At 50.0% G+C, this 19,876-nt stretch overlaps 1 protein-coding gene across 1 annotated transcript in view; it reads left to right on the forward strand.

The window, feature by feature from the left end:
• Positions 1 to 19,876, forward strand: part of HYDIN (HYDIN axonemal central pair apparatus protein) — a 234,138-nt gene that overhangs the window by 30,014 nt on the left and 184,248 nt on the right. Inside the window, 1 exon segment of the mRNA XM_060253816.1 lies at positions 1,202 to 1,385. Coding sequence (XP_060109799.1) covers positions 1,202 to 1,385 — 184 coding nt within the window.

The following is a 19,876-nucleotide window of genomic DNA, read 5'->3' on the forward strand; positions in this document are numbered from 1 at the left end:
AATCTTTGGATTCACTGACAGTGGACCTAGTGAGGTCCATGAGCATAAGATGACTTTAAAAGAGAATTAGATTCATGGAGGAAAGGTCTATTCATGGCTACTAGCATGGTGAATAAAGGGAACCTCCACATTCAAAGGCAGCAGATTTCTAAATCTCAGTGCTAGGAGGCAACATCAGGAGATGTCTTGACCCCTGTGCCCTGTTTGTTGTCTCCTGTGGGGCAAGTGGTGAGCCACAGTCCAAGACAGGATGCTAGATTAGATAGGCCAGCTAACTGATCCAGTATAGCACCTCTGATGTCCACACTTTCTAATTGCACCCCCCCCCCCAAATCCTTCAAAGCTGCTGTATACATGTGAAAACTCTGGAGTTGCCTTGCAGATTTCCCATTGGAATGCCAAGCTGGATTTGCTTGGCTTACTTTGCCATTCCTCATTGCTGAACGGAGGCATATGGACATCAATGTATGGATGTGGCCATTTCATTCTTGTTCATTATCAATGAGATTGGAAAGAGAGAGCAGTTCTGGAAATGGGGGGCTTCTCCAGTTCCATGTAGCTGCCCAGAAGACATGTGGCACTGGCCATAAAGACATACCCCTGCCCCCCCCCCCCAGTCCTTTTCTGTTAGCAAAAGTGCATGAGGTGAAAAGTAGGGAGTGATGAAGCTTCCTGTGGACTCAGGAGCTGATTTGTGCCCTCCCCCCCATTTTACAGGTGGAGTTTCCAGTGTGGTTGTAATTGTTAGAGTGTTGGACTACGATTTGGGAGACCCAGATTGGAATTTCCACTGGTGGAATGGAAGCTTGCTAGGTGATGTTGGGCCCATCACACACACTCACAAGGCTGTTGTGAGGATAAAGTGGTAAAGAGAAGAGCAATGTAAGCTGCTTGAGGTCCTCATTGGGAAGAAAGATGCGGTATAAATTAAGTTTTAAAAAACTAATGTATTGCCTATTTGGACCCTACCTCAAAGCCATGAAGGAGCCTGTGGTCGCAGCTTGGTCTATCACTTGCTTGTATTAGAGGAAAGGGCTCTGCATTCCCTTTCACGAGGCCCTGAAAGCAAATGTGAGCCTTATTAGCCTGGTTGTGGAATAGCTCAGATGAAACCATTCTGCCTCTTGCTCCTTCCCCTGCTTGCAACCAACAGCCTTTGGAGGCAGATTGCCCACTGAGTCCTCTCTTGCCCTGGCTCTAGGCTCTGCCGGTCAATGCAGGTTGAAGAAGAGGACATGGTGGATCAGTTTCTGCAGGAATGCATCACGAATCCTACTCTCCGCGAGCATCTCTCAATAGTCACTCGAACCTTTCGGAACCGCCAGGCAGCTGTGTACGAGGACCCCATGCTCTTCAACAACAACATTTTCACAATCGAACCTCTGGTAAGCAGCAACTTAAGAGAAGGGTCTTGGGAATGAGGAAAGAAGCAGGAGAATAAGAATATCAAACATTTGGGGTTTTGTTCTTCATTGCTCAAATCGCTCTGTGCATGTTGTCATCTTGGCGAAGAGTCTAGGGCCGCCAAACTGCGAGCTGGGCCTGGGGAGGACAGGGTTTAGGGAGGGGAGGGACCTCAGTGGGGTATAATGCCACAGAATCCACCTTTCAAAGCTGCCATTTCCTCCAGTCATATAGAGATCAGTTGTAATCCCAGGGGATCTCCGGGCTCCTTATGGATTTTGGCAAGACTAATCTGGAGTCCAGCACACTCTGTTTCTTTATGTCTCCCTTACTTGCTTTTTTTTCTGTTAACATTCTCAAAATGGTATAGACACTGCAGGTCCAAAAGATTCTTTCCTATTGCAGATGGCAGCTTTGCCTGTTTGAAGCCAGAACTGGGCCAGGGCCTGTGCTCTGAATCACCATGGCTGCCTCAGCTATGCTATCCACAGCTCCTAGTGGGGACTCCAAGGCTGCTTCTGCACGGCAAGGATTCTCTGCTTTATTTCATTGCTGCTGCAAATACAGAGGCATGCATGCTGAAGAGGGAGCTTCCACCTGTAGAGTTTTATTGCACTTTCCCCCCTTGTTTTTATACCCTTCACTCTTCTGCACATACAGCACAGGGAATCTACACTGCTCTTAAGGCCATGGTCCTTACGGCTGCTGCAGTGACCTATTGCCCTTTTCTGTGGTTCTTTCCTTTACATGTGCATTAGAGAACTTTAATGGCTCTGTTGAAATTTGAAGTGGAAGTAGATGAGTGGCAACTGATCATTACTAAACTATGGTGTTGTAATGCTGTAGCAATTACTTTTTAAAAAGCTCTCTGGTGGTGTGGCAGGGAAAATGCTTAGAAAATGGTGCCATTGTGAGCATGATGACCTTTGCAGGTCATGGAAATGTGCACACTTGGATGGAATAAAGCAAGTTTTGGGGGAAAGTGTCAACTTTTGCAGCTCCAGCACCAAGGAGAGGGGCAGAGGTGGGCACCCTGAACAAATCCTCTCTAACTACGTATTCTAGTTTAAATTACATATCTGAATTGAAATAACACACAAACACAGCATTTTTCAGAAAAAGTGGAAAAAATTGGCCACAGTTTTTATTGGTTACATTTGTAAGAAGCCTTGGCACAGCACTGGGTAAGGATCCTGTGCATCAACTGCTACGCCCAACACTGGCCATCTCCTCACCACCTGGCCAAAGCACAGGGCAGCCACAGGAGCTCAACACCTGCCAGCAGGGCAGCTGAGCCTGATTACTTCCCAGACTATTTAAGACAAGGCTTGGGATCAACCAGCTCACTAGACACAAGGCTGTCTGCCAGCTCTAGTTCCTTGCCTGCAGATCCAGCTCCTGGCTGCCAGCACCTATCGACCTTCCTCTCTAGACCTGAAGGCACTGCTCCAGAGGAGACCTGACCAGGTGGACCTGCAGAATGCAGGATAGATAGTGCTTAAAGAACTAGCTAGGGAGTTGGCAAAGCTGTTATCCATTATCTTCAAGGCCTCTGGGAGGACAGGCGGGGTGCCAGATGGTTGGAGAAAAATGAATATTGTCCTGATTTTTAAAGTGGAGAGGTAGGATGATCTGGGGAACTGTAGGCTGGTCAGTTTAACCTCTGTCCCATGGGAAATCTTGGAGCACATTTTTAAAAGACTGATTTCTAAACATCTAGTCGATAACTTGGTAAGGAGTAGTCAACATGGACTTGTCCTTAAAAGGCTCTATCAGACTAATCTAATTTCCTTTTTTTTGACCAGGTATCAGATTAGGTAGACTGTGAGGATGCAGTGGATATTGAATGTTTGGATTTTAGTAAGGCATTTTATAAAATTCTCCATTAAATTGGAGGGCTGTGGATTAGATTTTAGGATGATTAGGTGGATAAAGAATGTGTTAGATAATCATAACCAAAGAGTAGTAGCTAAATGTTCATTGTCTGATTGGAGGGTCATATCTAGTAGGGTGCTGCAGTGCTTTGTTTTGGGCTGAGTGCTTTAAAAATATTTTTTATCAATGATCTAGATGAAGGTATGAAGGGACTACTTGTTATTTTTGCAGATGACACCAAATTAAGTGGGGTAGCATCCACTCCAGAAGATAGAGATAAAATACAATCAGACTTGGATGCACGGGGAAAATGGGCAAATGTGAACCAGATTCAATTTTATAGACATAAATGTATGGTCTTGCATCTGAGTATTAAAAATGTCACATTCATGTACCACATTGTGTTGGGGGGGCGGGGATAGTCTTCTAGTTATAGGTAGTAGCATGTGTGAATGGGATCTTGGGGTCCGGGAGGACTGTAATTTGAGTATGTGCAACCAGTGGCAAAGAAAGAACATGCAGTCTTAAAGTATATCAACAAATACTTTGCACTTGTGGGACCCTATTTGGACTACTGTATCCACTAGATCTGGAGGCCTTTTTATAGGAAAGATATAGCAGCTTTAGAGAAGGTGCAGAGGAGAGCAATGTTGATGATTAGGGGTTTGGAAATAAAGCCTTATGGAGAAAGGCTGTGGGAATTGGGAGTATTCAGCCTGGAGAAGAAGAGGGTGGTGTTGGGGATATGATTACTCTTTTTAAGGGTTTGAAGGTTTGTCATTTAGAGGAGGGCATGGCACTATTTCAGTTGGTAGTGGAGGACAGAACTCATATTTATTTTATATTTATTATAAAGGTTTTAAAGTACAGATAGGGAGATATTGTGGAGATATAGGAAAACTTTTAAACAATAAAGGTTCAGTGATGGAATCAGTTGCCCAGGGATGTTGTGGGTTCTCTTTCCTTGGAGGTGTGTAAGTGGAGATTGGACATTTATTTGTCAGGGAACTTTTCAGTTCTATGATTCTATGGTTGCGATGTTATGTTAGAATCTGGAAGATTCTTATGAAGCTCAGTGAGTAACACTGAGGCAATCTCTCAGCCTAACCTCCCTCATAGAGTGGTTGTAAGGATAAAACGAGGGAAGGGGAAATAATGTATGCTGCCCAGAGCTCCTTGGAGGAGGGGCAGAATAAAATTGTGCTAGACAGGAAATGAAGGACAGCTATTGCTTAGCAGCAGCCTTGACTGCATTGATGCATTTAACAGGAAAATCCCTTTAAAAAAAAAAAAGGCTGCATCCGATATTAACTGTTTGCTAGTTTTCTGCTGCTACCCCAGTGACCAACCCTCCAGAGATCTAAACTAGCTGGACTTACACAACAAGAAAGCAGTGTTAGCAAAAACAGCAGTTTCTGGATTACAAATCTAAGCTCTTTGGTCTGATCGTCTTACGTTTTGCAAAAAGTACCAGCCGGAATACATCCTGATGCTGAAGAGTTAAAGAAAAATAAAGGAAGCCAACTTCAAAAAACCCCGCACGCTTTAGGCACGTTTGTATAAATAACCCAAACAGATTGAATAGTTTTCCAAGCCCATGGGAAATAAACGGTTATGCAGCTCTGATGTTCCAAGTGCATCTCAAATTTAGCTTGATTTCAGGGTTTTGTTCTGTTTTTTTGCAAAGGCAGCATTGGTATATCAGCAGAAATAGACTGTGGGGGAAACCCAGGTGGCCGAGAGAGGACAGAGTTCTGGCTTTTGATAGCAGAGTCACTTTGACTCCCATTAGCATCATCTTGTGCCATTAGCAGCAAGTCACATTGCAGACATGTGCAAGCTGACTCCTTCGAAATGGAAACCAGAAGCGAGCTGCTGTTGCAGCGTCCTTGACAAGACAAGGCTGCTTCTCGTTGCTCATTATTGATGCTCCAGCTTCCCCTTGTTTGTTCACTTCTTGATGTGGTTTCATGTCATAGTAGGGAGGGGGGGAAAGGTTGAAAGGAACATTGTTGTAGTAGCCACAGAGAGGGGTGCATTTGGACGAGAAACCTGTTTACAGATTACAACCTAGTGGCACATTATGTAGGATAACCATGACTGGATCTATAACAGAGATCCCAGCCTTCAGGCACATACAGAGTGCTTTCCAGTTCAAATTTCTGCATTTCCTGGCCCAACTAAATCTCTAAACATCTTTAAAAACCATTTGCCACCATCCTTTCAGATGTTCATTACATGGCTGAAGTCACCCGTTGCAGTATTCAAGGCTTCCAAGACCTTCTGTTCAGTTCCGTTCATAAAAAGTAACTACAACAACTGCGCTGTATTAACGGGAATCAAATCTCACTAGTAAGACTATAGCAGTTTTAATGTAGGTAGGCGCAGTGGTAGCTCACAGGCAGTGTCTTGTGTTGAAATATAGAAGCTATTTATTACCAAAAAGGCAAAGAGGGGAATCAAAAATTTAGATAGCATTTTAGACAGTAGGACACAGAGCGTTTTAAAAAATGGCAAAAAGGGAAATAAAATGGAAAAACTACAGCCGTTCTAAACTGCTGCCAGCTATAAATCCAGACAAGGCCCAATCATACTTACCATTTGGTTTGTTATAATCTTCAGATGTTGATGATAATTTAATTTGTCAGGAATCATTTAAGTTAAGCTCAATGACATGAGCAGTATTTTCGCGACAGAGAAGTCTTGTGGCCAGCAGGTTAGGTACTAATAGGGTTGCCAGCCTGGAGATCTCCTGCTTTTACAACTGATCTCCAGCTGGCAGAGATCAGCTCCCTGGAGAAAATGGCTGCTTTTGAAAGGTGGACTCAACGGCATTGTACCATGCTGAGGCTTCTCTCCTCCCCAAACCTCACCCTCTCCTGGATTCAACCACAAAGTCTCCAGGTATTTTCCAACACAGACCTGGCGACCCTAGGTGCTAGTTCTGGAATGTGCGTTCCCTCTTGGCCTCCCTCCCTCCCCCTTACCTAGATCCATGTCGGCTCTATCTGTCCCCCTGCCTGTGCTCTTGCAGTGCATTGCACTTCCAGCACCTCTCAGCAGTAAGACTGGACCATCACATCTCTCGTAATTCTGTCACGAAACTGCTGGGCTTGGAGTTCCTGAAATTCCCACATCAGCTAAAGCTAACCATCTAGAAAGCCCTAGTTAGCAAATACATATTCATCAGGGCAAGCTCCTTTTTAAATTTTCTTCCTCTTCTGCATATTCTTGGGGGGGGGGGGGTTGCTTATAAGTTTTTTTCCCGCTCATTAGTTCAAGATGCATTGCACCTGTCAGACCACTGACAACCCAGTCCAGCACATCAGGAGGATGGGCTGCAAGGCTGTAAGGGCACTGGGTAGACCTAGCTTGGAGGAATTTGTATAGAGCCGGCAAGACACAAGCAGCCAGGTTTCCTGACTGCTCTGCCTTTAGCCAGCTGCTTTCACTTGAGTGTGTTCCTCTGAATCCCTGAGGTGGGGAGGTGAGGGAGCCCAAAAGGCCTACAGGAGTAGTAGCAGATGGTAGAAAAGAGGAACAGGGGAGACCATCACCTTCATGCTCCATTTGTGAGCTGTTCTCAGCACTTGGCTGGCTGCGTTTGATACGGAACACTGGACTCTCATCCAAGAGCAATTCTTATCTTGTTGTCTGGAAGGAAGGAAGAAAGAACCAGGTTCTTCAGCATAAAATTCTCCCATGTCCTGCAATCACCCTGCAGATTTCATCTACAAGAGTCTGACCTCTAGTCCAGCTAATTCAGTCTTGACTGCCCTGACTTTCCAGAGTTTCTGGCCGAGAACAGTCTTTCTTGACACTGGATGAGAGATTTTTTAACTGGAGAAGCCAGAAATTAAACATGAGATCATCTGCTGGCAGGGGAGGACATGTATGTCCTGTTAGCTTTCTAGCAGCAGCTGAATACCACCTGGGCTCAGCTTGTTTTCTTTTCTGTTTGCAGGATCCTTGCCTAGATGTGACCACTTGGGCAGGAGCCAGAGGGCTGTAGGCCCTAGATCCAGGGTCTACCCAAGATGTGTTTTTCTGTATTTAAATTGTACTTTTTTTCCCAACAAAAGTTGTTTTGAGTTTTTGAATATATAGAAATTGTTTTGGATCCCTCTTGGGAGAAAAGTGGCATAGAAACAGGTCAAATAAATTAATAAAGGTAAAGAATGTGCCATACCACTGAGATTGTTGACCTGGCAATCTCCTCAAATTACAGATGACATGCAGACTGCAGAGATCATTTCCCTTGGAGAAATTTGCATTATACTCTGCTGAGCTCCCTCCCCTCTCTCTCTGAGCTCCACCCCCAAATCTCTAAGAATTTCACAAGGTAGTGTTGGCAGCCCTACCTACACTGCACTCCAGTGCTGAGCCTTGGTTGCACCCTCTCCCAAGGGAAGCTGGAGCCAAAGCAGCAAGCTCGTCTACAGCCAACATCTTTAATGTGGCCTGGTATGTGGTAGATTTTTGGTAAGGGTTGCAAGATCCAGGACTAGAGATGCCAATCCCTGATATAGACACAGGGGTTCAGGCCCTCTGTTGGGCACCTTTGATTCCAACTTAATGGGCAGATGGATAGGATCATGCGTGCCACCTGCAGAACTGATAAGCTGTGTAACTTTATCAAAAGCAGTCGCCTCCCCACTGATCATTCTTTTGAAGAAATAACAGGCTTAATCACCAAGGGTCTATGTAAATGATGCAGGGGACCTGGACCATAGGCTTCTCTTGTAGATCTCTTTGGCTTCCTTTGGCGGAAGCTTTAACATGCAAATCAGAAAAAGAATGCAAGGGAATAACAAAGAACTGGTGAGAGAGAATACTCAGAGATGCAGGACCATCAGTATGTAGAGGACATCCTAATTTCCCCCCACTGTCCCTTTCTATCGGATCTCAAAGGGTTGACTGGATTTATGTATTTTTTTAAAATCAGTGATAGACCAGATGAGGGATGACAAACTGGAGTTTAATCCAGACAAGATAAGTGGAGGCACTGATTATTGGTTAGATTTTAGATGGAGATGCATTTTTCCCTTTAAAAACAGGTAAGCAGCTCAGGAGTTCCTGATGGTGCTCTTGGATGCTTAGATACCAGCAGTGGCTAGAAGCATTTTTTGCCCAGCTTTGACTGGTATGCCAGCCAGCATCCTCTCTCAGAGGAGGCAACTTAAGTCATTATCACACATGCTTTGGCAACATCTAGATTAGATTACTGTAACATGTTCCTAGCAGTGCCTTTGAAAAGTGTTTCGAAACTGCAGCTGATGGAGAACATGGTGGGAGGTCAGTTCTTTTCCTTATCATCTAATGCCTCTATTATATTATTTTTCATTGGCTTCATAGTATATTGATATAAAGCTATTAAATCAGGTCCATCAATCACTTTGTGGCATAACAAAGTCTGGAATAACAAAGTCAGTGCCTCCATTTATCTTGTCTGGATTAAACTCCAGTTTGTCAGCCCTCATCTGATCTATCACTGATTTTAAAAAATACATAAATCCAGGCAGCCCTTTGAGATCTGATAGAAAGGGAGGGTGGGGGGAAATTAGGATGTCCTTGTCACGTTCTCAGGGTGCAGGCAGGCAGGAGTCCAAAGCCAGTCCAAGGTCAAAGTCCAGGAAGTCAAGCAGGAGCCAAGTCACCAATGCAGAATCACAAACCTCATGTCTTCGCTCTGAAAGTTCTTTCCGGAGCCTGCTTCAAACTCTTGAGATGGGAGGAGGAGAGCTTGGAGGAGATTGATCGTCAACAGTTGACACTGGTGCCTGGAGAGTGATTGATGGGCCAGCTGCTGTTTGTTCAGCTGAGGAACTGGCTGGCAACTCTTCCAGGTCTGTTAACCCTTCCAGCTCCTCCTCGTCAGGGCTCATGACACTATCCCCCCCCCGCAGGACCCCATCCCATAGACAGGCCAGGCCAGTCAGGGTAGGCCGTGTGGAACTGCTGCACGAGGTCAGGGACGTGTAGGTTGTCTGTGGGTTCCCATGAACGGTCCTCGGGGCCATAGCCTTCCCAGTCCACGAGGTACTGAAGGTCCCCGTGGTGGATCTGGGAGTTCATCGACCAGGACAGGAGGAGGCAGCGCTGGAGGTGGCGGTCGGATGGGATCCGGTGGTGTAGCAGGAACGAGGGACCGGTGGAAGACTGGGTGGATGTGGAGGGTGGCCGGCAGCTGTAGCCAGAAAGCAACGGGGTTGATTTGGTCCATGATCAGGTAAGGCCCCGCAAAGTGAGGGTCCAGCTTGCGAGACCAGCCAGGCCGACACAGGTAATGGGTGGAGAGCCAGATGTGGTCCCTGGGCTTCAGTGGGGGCCCCACCTGTCGTTTTCAATTAGTGGCTGTCTTGTAGGCCTCTTTAGCCTGTTGGAGCTGCTCTCGGAGCAAGTCCTGGAGAGCCTGGAATGCCTGCAGGTGCGCATCAGCAGCAGGGACTGCTGTGGGGGGCAGGACTGCTGGGAAGAAGCGAGGGTGGTACCCATAGGTGGCGGCAAATGCGGTCTGTTGTGTTGACTCATGTATGGCGTTGTTGTAGGCAAACTTGGCCAGGGGTAGCAAGGTGGCCCAATCATCCTGCTGGTAGCTGGGGTAACAACGCAGGTATCGTTCCAGTGTGGCGTTGGTGCGTTCAGTCTGCCCATCCGTTTGGGGATGGTACGCTGAGGACAAATACACCTGGATGCCTAAGCTGGAGTACAGGGCTTGCCAGAATTGGGAGGTGAACTGGGGGTCTCAGTCTGAGATCAAGTGTGCCAGGAGCCCATGCAGGCGAAAGACGTGCTGCAGGTAGAGCTGGGTTGTTTCAGGAGCTGTGGGTGGCTTGGGACATGGAACAAAGTGAGCCATCTTGGTGAACAGGTCCACCATCACCAGGATGCAAGTGTGCCCCTTGGACCTGGGGAGCTCGGTGATAAAGTCCTGTGAGACGGTGTCCCAGAGTCCTGCAGGTATGTTTAGGGGATGCAAAAGCACTGGGGGCTTGGCCAGTACATCCTTGGCCTGCTGGCAGACCTCACAGGAACCAACATAGCGGGCCATGTCGGCACAGACACAAGGCCACCAGAACTCCCGTGTGAGCAGGTGCAAGGTCTTGTGTTGGCCGAAGTGCCCTGCAAGAGGGGAGTCATGGGTCAGGCGGAGCACGTTGGCCTGGAAGGGCCCTGGAAGCACATATAGGTGCCCACGGTGCAGCAGGAGACCTTGGGGGTATGGAGGTCCCCAGCTGGGCCATCTTGCACTTCCAGGAGGCGTTGCTGAGCCCAGGGGTCTTGGGCCTGGCTAGCCTGGATGTCTGCAGCCAAGGTTGGGCGAATCGTGGTGGCAGCAAAGACCGAGGGTGCAAGGATGAGCCCAGTTGGGGTCTCCCCCATTAGAGGCACAGTGTACTCTGGTTTTTGGGAGAGGGTGTCCACTTTCCGGTTCTGGTTCTGCAGGATGTAGGTGATCCGGAAGTCAAATTGGGACAAGAAGAGGGACCACCAGATCTGACGCTGGGTGAGGTGTCGAGCAGTCTGTAGATGTTCCAGGTTTCGGTGATCAGTCAGAACCTGAACGGGGTGCCGGGCCCCTTCATGGTGATGCCTCCAAACCTTGAAGGCGGTCTTGATGGCCAGGAGTTCCCGCTCCCAGATGGTGTAGTTGCACTCTGTGGGCGTCAGCTGCCATGAGTAGTATGTGCAGGGTTGTAGCGGCTGGGAGGGGTCCTCCCGCTGGGGTAGCACTGTGCCAAGGGCCATGCTGGAGGCATCAGACTCTACTGTGAATGACAGCTGCGGGTCTGGGTAACGCAGGAGTGGCTCAGTGGTGAAGCAGGTTTTCAGGGTGGTGAAGGCATGGTCTGCCTCTGGAGTCCAGTGAAATAGCTTTTTGAGCCGGAGGAGCTGGTTCAGAGGCATGGTTACATCAGGATAGGCAGGGATGAACTGGCAGTAATAACTGGAAAAGCCAGGGAACCGCTGTACGTCCTTGCAGTTCCACGGCTTCTGCCAGGTCAGGACATCCTTGACTTTGTTCGGGTCCATCCGAGTCCCATGGGGTGAGATGATGTGACCAAGGAATTCGACTGCTGTTAAGTTGAAGGCACACTTCTCAAGCTTGGCGTAGAGACCATGCTCGCGCAGGCATTGCAGGACCTGATGGACGTGCCCTGCATGCTGGGCGGGGCTTTGGGAATAAATTAAAATGTCATCTAAATAGATGATCACAAAGTGGTCGAGCAGGTTGTGGAAGATGTCGTTTATCAGCCTTTGGAAGACAGCAGAGGCGTTGGTCAGGCCAAAGGGCATCACCAAATACTCGTATTGGCCATAGTGGGTCCCGAAAGCCATCTTCCATTCGCCTCCTGCGCGGATTGGCACCAAGTTGTATGCGCCCTGGAGGTCCAGCTTGGTATAGACCTGGGTCCCCTTAAGGCAATCCAGTAGCTCTGGGATCAGTGGCAAAGGGTAGCGGTCCCGGACAGTGATTTTGTTCAGAGCCCGGTAATCATTGCGGGGCCAGAGCTCGCCGCCTTTCTTCTTGACAAAGAGAACAGGGGCGGACAGCGGGGACGTGGATGGCCGGATGAAACCCCGTTCCAGGTTTTTGGTGAGGAAGTCCCTCAGGGCTGCTAGCTCCGGTTCGGACATGGGGTAGAGCCGCTCCATAGGCAGGGATGCCCCTGGTACCAAATTGATGGCACAGTCATAAGGCCGGTGCAGGGGGAGCTGGTCAGCCCCCTTTTCCTCAAAGACATTGGCAAAGTCTGTATAGGCCGGGGAAAGTAGAGGACCAGCAGCCGGGGCAGCAGTGGACAGGGTGGCCGACCGGGCCTTGTGAGGATAAGGATCCTTGAAGCTCAGCTTTCCCTGTGCCCAGTCCACTAGGGGGCTGTGCTTTATGAGCCAGAAGAGTCCCAGAATGAGGGGAAAGCGGGGCATGCAGCAACATCGAATTGTACTTGCTCATGATGGTGTTGGATCTGGAGCGTGACCGGGTAGGTCTCCTGGGTCACCGGACGGGAGCGGAGGAGGTGCCCGTCAATGGCTTCGACCAGGGTCGGGGTGTCTTTGTCCTGTACTGGGATCTGGTGTTGCTTCAAAAAGGGCACGTCGACAAAGCAGTGGGCGGCCCCAGAGTTGACCATGGTGTAGACGAACAGCCAGTGCCCGTCTGGCAAGTGGAGTGTGACCAGTACGAGGAACAGGCCCTGGCCGGTAACGTAGGATTCAGGGGACCCAGCTAGGTGCCCCAAGTCGGGGGGTCCACTCAGACTTGGGGCTGGTCTTTTACTGGCAGCGGTGGCACAGTACTGGGCTGGGTGCGCTTGGCAGGGCAGCCGGAGGAGAAGTGCCCCGCCCCTCCACAGTACAGGCAGAGATTCTGTGAGTGGTGCCATGCTTTTTCCTCGGGAGTGAGCCACAGCCGTGCAGCCCCAAGTTGCATGGGCTCGGGGTCATCAGTCTTGGGACTGCTGTGCATCAGGGTTGTCACCGTTGCTAGGCGGCGGGGCAGCTGAGAGGGTTGGGCGCTGCTTAGCAATTGGCGGCGGCTTTCCAGGCAGCCATCAATGTGGAGACACAGCGTGATTAGGCCTTACAGTGTGACCGGTCGGTCTACTCGTGCCAGCTCATCAAGGATGAGGTTAAAATAGTTATTTGGGGATCCACATTTCTCTCTGCATCTAATCCAGAACTCTGTTTCTGATAGTGACCAACTAAATGCATCTGGGAAGCTAAGAAGCAGGGGCTTAAGGACAACATTGTACCACTGCAATTTTTCTCCTGCATGCACTACTCAGATGTGCACTGCCTCTGAACATGACATTTTCCTATATGGCTGATGGAATGGGCTTCTGGGGGTTGCTGCAGGCTGGCGTGACCACTAGGCAAATTTAACACAAATGCCTAGGGCACCAGATTTTAAATGATGCTTAAAGGCGAGGGAAGCCCCAGCTTTCCATGTGCCTTTCTTTTGGAGATCAAACAGAAATTGCTACTGTCAGTGGCTGACTGCCATCTTTCCCCTCCTCTTCCTAGCCTGGACCAAGTGCCAACTGCCTCTACCAATTCTGCTCCACTGCCTCCACCCAGAACTGATTCATGCCAAAACATTTTGTCTAGTTTGGACCCTAGTCCCCTGTGGTTATCCTCATACACACAGTAGAGGGCTTAAAAATGGGAATTACTAGGTTGCTATTCACTGCAACGGCATAACAATCAATTGCCACAAGCTCTTAGTTCCCAGCTTTCATTTTGTAAAAAATTAGATAGCATAACAATCTATTGTCAGAAGCTCTTAGTCCTCAGCTTTCATTTTGCGTAAAAAAAAAAGTCCCTTTTAATTGTGGCGTTATAAAGGAAAAGGTGCAGTCTCTACCTTTTTCCAGATAACTTTAAGATAAAAAGTTCTAAAGAATTTGTTTGTCTTTCCCACTGAAACATGGGAAGCAGGAGATAGTGGGAACAGATAATTACAGTATTAGTGTTGTAGCATTCAAGCAATTATCAGTTTTTTAAAAAAACCTTTTAAAATCCTCTGGTTAGAGTCATGTAGTTGCCCCCCCCCCCCCCCCCAGTCGGAATGAAGAGGCTGACACAGTATGTTGGATAAACCGGGCCACTTTATTAAAGATAACTTACTTAACTAGAATGGCAAGGGGTATAGGCCTAACAGGACAAGCCCTGGGGTAAACTGCAGGACCCCGCCTTGTCCTTAGAGGGCGAGCCACCCTGCCCCCAGCACGACCCCAATATTCTGGCTGGTGCTGAGTGGCCAGGCCCCAACTCCACCTCCACCTAGGCCAGCATCAATCCCTCTGGAAAGATCTGCCCTGGTGAGGCTTTGCCGTGATCTGTACTCTCAGCATTGAGCCGTACAGCCCATCTGCAGTTCATATAGACCACCTGCACCTACTGGTGCAGGGCCATAGGTGCTCCCCTGAACAAACACTGTAGCCCATACCTCATCCTGCCACCGCCAATGCCAAGCCTCTTCTTAGGCATTAGCGCCCACCGGACGGCCCAGAGCCAACCGCAACCCCTGCCTAATCTCTTCCAAAAAGGCCCGGTTACTAAGCTCAGATAAATGGACCCCGTCCAGCCTATACAAGTCGGCATTCTCGACTCGAATAGCCGGATGGGGCAGAAACATCCCTAAGCCCCTCTCCATGACCTTCTGCAAGGCACGATTGGCCTTGCGCCTAGCACTTTCTATCCCTGCAGGGGATAACGCATATCACCAGACTTTGCGTGGCAGGATTGCTGACCACACCAAAAGAACTCCTGGCCATCTGTGCTTAATGGCCCGCAAATCCTCCCACGCCTGCAATGAAAGGGCCTTTCTTTTCATAAATCTGAGATCATTACCACCAAGGTGGATGACCAGGATGTGCGGAGGAGGCGCCTGCCTCCCACGGAACAAATGTGGCATGATCCCTGGCCAACGCAGGCCACAGCGACCCAACCACTCCACCGTTGCCCACTCACTGAGCCCCAACTGGGTGCCAACTGGTGATCTCCTGGCCTGGTGGGCAGCCCAGAAAACCATACTGTGCCCGCAGATGAGGATTCGACGCCTCTCCCTATGAGCTACAGCACCTGAAAAACAGAAAAGAGTCACAACCCAGAAAACACATACCAACGGGCACTAAATACAACATGCCCCCCGCCACGGCCTTACTGAAATACCAATGGACGCACATATGACTTGTAGGCAGCCGACCACCAACGGCCCATCCACTGTATGGCTACAGGGGTGTATCCCATAACTGCTGTGGTGGTTGCGGCACCAATTCGAAATGAATGCGTGGCGAACTTAACCCCCCCTAACCCAACTTCGCCAGTGCCTTACCGGTCACTGTCCAAAATTGATATTTTGTTGGGGGGGCCACCACTATAGCGAAACAATGGGCCATCACCCTCTCCCCTGAGCAGTATATACCGTTCCAGTGCAGTGACGGGGCACAGCTCTGCCAATCCACACCGACCAATTGTAATGACTGTGTCTCTCTGATGCTGGTCCGTCTTGGACCACCTTACTGTTAGCTGAGCTTGCCCCCCTACAAATTTGATGTCCTCGGCGCGAAGCGCCCAGTCAGAGGTATCCTTTTTCGACTGCACTACCAACTCACTAATCTGCAGTGTGCCGAAAAAGGCCACCAAAGAGTCAGCATGAAAAAGTGCAGCCTCAAAGGAAGATGAACATACGTCAGGCCAGACCCTGAAAAGCCCCTTCAACACTGAAGGAGATATGGGCTGCCGTGCATCCACTCGTGGCCCCCGTTCCCTTTCCCAACCTTCCAGCATCTTCCTGACTCTAAAGTCACCAGTGCCCTCCGCAAGGCCCTGGGATTTACTTATAAATGAAAGGGCAGCCAATTGTCCCCTAATAGACTTAAGCCCCAATCCTCTGCCCTTCTGATGAACACAGAATTGCAATATGTGTGCCACGGGGATCGGCCAACTGCCCGGAAGCCCGGCCTCACTCCTAAAGACCCGGAATTGTCTAACCGCCCGATCATAAGCTTTCCAAGTGCTCGGTGCCAAAGCTAATCGAATTGCCCTACCAGCTTCGGCTTCCCAAGCTGCCAAAGATCCAGTGGCATTCGCGCTGGCTGCAGATCCGCTTCCAGAGCAAGCTGGCGAAAGCGCTCGATCTGTTGACGAGATAGAGCGTCCACCACCCCATTGCACACTCCTGGAACATGCCTTGCCATGAATAAAATGTTCAAACGAAGGCATCGCAATGTGAATGCCCGCACCAAGTTCATAACTACTGTGGACTTGGACGACAAGGAGTTGATAAACTGCACAACAGCCATGTTGTCACACCAGAAATGGACAGTATGGTTGGCCAGCTGCTCTCCCCAGATCCATACCACCACTACAATAGGAAAGAACTCCAAAAAGGTGTGGTCACGACATAGACCCCTGGCCACCCATGCAGCAGGCCACTGTTCAGCACACCGGTGGCCTCGGAAATATACTCCGAAACCCGTGGCGTCCACCGCATCAGAGGAAATTTGAAGCTCAGCGTCTATCCTTAAATCCTCCCATCAAAATGAAATTCCATTAAAGGATTTCAAGAATTCCTCCCACACCTCCAGGTCCCTTCATATGTCTGTGGTCATCCGAACTCTGTGATGAGGAAGTCGCTGGGACCCCATGGCATCACATAGCTGCCTCAAAAAGGCCCTCCCAGGCACAACAACCTTGCACGCAAAGTTGAGGTGCCCCACCAGCTGTTGCAGCTCCAAAAGCGACACCTTGCACTGCTTTTTGAGAGAAGCTAAACGATCCCTCAGCCCCTCTACTTTTTTTGCAGGCAGCTGTGAAGCTTGCCGCATAGTGTCCAGCTCGATGTCCAAAAAGGTAATCACCGAGCTGGGCCCCTCTGTTTTTTCATGGGCCAACGGATCCCCGAGCTCTCTTGCCAGGTCCTCAAACAGCTGTAATAACCTGGTGCATTGCCCAGACCCCGCAGGACCTACGAAAAGGTAGTCATCTAGGCAATGAACCGTAGTGTTCAACCCAGACTTGGTCCGAAGCGCCCATTCCACAAAGGAACTAAACCGCTCAAAAGCGGCACAAGACACTGAGCATCCCATGGGTAGGGCCCTATCCATGTAGTATTTTTCTTCAAAGGAGAAACCCAGAAGATCAAAATCTTCAGGGTGCACTGGCAACAAGTTAAATGCCAACTTAATGTCACATTTTGTCATTTCAGCTCCCACACCACAACCCCTCACCACTTTGACCGCTTGGTCAAAGGAAGTATACTTGACTGAACAGAGAACATCCGGAATGGAATCGTTCACTGAACTGCCCTTGGGGTAGGACAAGTGGTGTATCAAATGGTATTCCCCGGGTGCCTTTTTAGGCACCACTCCTAAGGGAGACACCCTTAGATTAGGTACTGGCAGAGCGTCAAAGGGGCCAAGGACCCGCCCCTCCTTACACTCCTTCGCTATTTTTGCCCTAACCACATGTTCCATCCCAACAACTGAATGAAGGTTAGGGGCCATACCAGGAACTATAGGTCCCTGATACGGAATTCTAAATCCAAAACTAAATCCCTCCAGTAAATAGGCCCTTTTGGCCACCAGGGGGTAATTACCCAACAACTGCCTAAGTACCTTCAGATGTATGGGGCTGGGTCCCTTTTCCAGGCAGTTGCTGATTGCTCCCACCACCGGGGCGCTTGGCATTGCCCTTGGTTTTTGACCTACTGCAGGCTGAAAAGGCATGCGACCCTCCGCATAGCGGGCACTCGTGCTTAAATTTACAGGCTTTTCTAGCACACACGCCCTTGGAGGTAAATTCCCAGCATAACAGCCGGGGTTGAACCGTCTGGCCCGCTGTACTGCGGGCACCTACAGAATTCTGCTGCCTGTGGACCAAGTGCCTGCTATCAGCCCTATCACCCATGTTGGACTTCGTCGGGGACATCAACTGCAGCCAGAGCCGTTGATTGATTTGATCCCAGGGCAAACCAGGGTTGACCGCAGCCCTCATTCTGAAGGCCTCGTCGTATTGCAACCACACAGCCCCAACGAAGTCCGTATATACACGGTGCACTATGTCACAATATTGAAAAAGGGCTGCGGCCCGTAAAGGATGTGCCCTTGCTATCACCCCCGCATAAATCAGAAAACCTGGGAGCCAATTTGACCAAGTCCTGTCCACCTTACTATGTTTCAGTTTCTCCTTTTCCTTATTATCTAGCTCCTCCCTGCCCTTTTTTTTTTAAATTCTCTAAAGAGGAGACTGAAGACATCCACATATTCGCCCCTCAATATTTTTTCCCGGGTGGCCACCGCCAAATGATCACCCAGAGGCAATGCAGTGTCACCGTAGGGCAGGACATGGAACGGTAAAGAGCCATAAGGATTAGGGGGGTAATGCCACACACCCCACTGATGGCCCGGCCACGCCCCTTGTTGTAGCAACTGCTGCTGCCCGCCCCATGGCAGCACACCCAGCGCTGACTAAGAAGTAGAGGTGCCTTGCGATGATGGCGTAGCCGCTACCTGCAAAGGGGGCTGTGAGGCAGGAACAACTGTATTGGGGCTCTGAATCGGCATGCAAGGTGCACTCCATGCCCAAGACGGCCCTGCCTGACTGTATTGCCCAAAAGGAGGCAGCTGCCCAGGTGATGAAACCGCCGCACCTGGTGTGTTGTGGAGAACTGGCAGCTGAGGGAAGCCCCATGGCCAAGTTGGAAGCTGGTGTTGCAATGGGGACTTACCCACTACCCCCGAGGAGGTAACAGCAACCACCATCACCGGGGTTGTCTCCACCACTGCCCCCATTGCGCCGGAATCTACGGGCTCCTCATTGGGGGCCTCTCCTGTATCCACCTCTGCTTCTTGATCCGATTCCTGCTGCATGTCCGCGCTGACGGCACCACCCTGTAATGCAGGAAGGCGAGCCAGAACCTCCTTTTCAAACGTCAACCTAGATGACCGGCCTATTACCCTGCAGCGCCCGTCCCATGTGGGAGCCCCTGCAGCACCCCTCTGTTGTTCCAAAACGTCCAGCTGGCCAATGATAGCCTGCCTTAACTGGGCCTCCTCACCCAAGTCACTGGGTGGCCTGGATTGCTGGCCTCTTTTTTTTGCGGGCTGCTTTCCTTTAGAGGGGCCCTGATCCTTCTTGGGGGACATAACCTCACCTATTAATCCCCCTTAAACAAAACCACTCCACGGGTAACTTGGCTCCCCCTGTTTGACACTACACCCCCAGGCAACCCGGGGGGGGGGTCTGCAAATAAATGATATGTTTTTGGGGGTGGGGAGCAGGGGGGTGGGGTGTAGCATTGGCAGCAAACTGGCTTTAACACCCACCACCCGAGTAACCAACCGGGGTGTGTGTGGGGTGTGGGTGTGAGTACCCACTCTGGCCCACACAAAACGGGGGGAGGGGGGGATGAATGGGCCACTGGCCTGGCCCCCACGTCCTACGAGCCCCCTTTTCCCTTTTCCAGCTGCAACCCCTTTTGCCCGCTGAACAAGCTCCCCGTTAAAAGGCAGAAAGCCCCAGCGCTCAAACCACCGCTCGTGCGAAGGAGCCTGCGTGAGCCTTGCACAGCGTCTCCGACGATGCCCCTTGCATGCCCCACCACTCCTAAGCCAAGCCACGCAAGACCACCAGAGCTCCAACGATGCTCTCCCTCCGTGAGCCAAAAGCAAGTGCACAGTGCTGGGCGGGGCCGGGGCCTTTATAGCCCCGACGCCACGCCCAGTGCACCTTCCCGGCTGCCGTAGGAGACGGGGCCAGCCTTCCCTCCTTCCAGGAGGGCAACAGCGGCCCCCAGCCTCTAGCTGGCGATGCCGGCCCGGCTGGGAAGGGGCCGATCTAGTGGAGACTGTTGCAAAGGAAATGGTACTGAATGGGATCTCAAAAAATGGCACACTTTCATGCCTATCAAGGTATTCAAAGGAGATTTGACAGCAATCTCTCTAAAGGTCATATCAAATCAGATTTGAGAAAGATCACAGCAAAGGAGAGAAATATGGAAACAGGACAAACAGAGGACAATGTCATGAGGATGATCTCACAAACAGTGCTCCTCTGCGAAGTCAAGGTGGAGCAAAGCATCTGCGCA

Source organism: Heteronotia binoei, chromosome 14, assembly GCF_032191835.1.
Source record: "Heteronotia binoei isolate CCM8104 ecotype False Entrance Well chromosome 14, APGP_CSIRO_Hbin_v1, whole genome shotgun sequence".
Classification (NCBI taxonomy): Eukaryota; Metazoa; Chordata; class Lepidosauria; order Squamata; family Gekkonidae; genus Heteronotia; species Heteronotia binoei.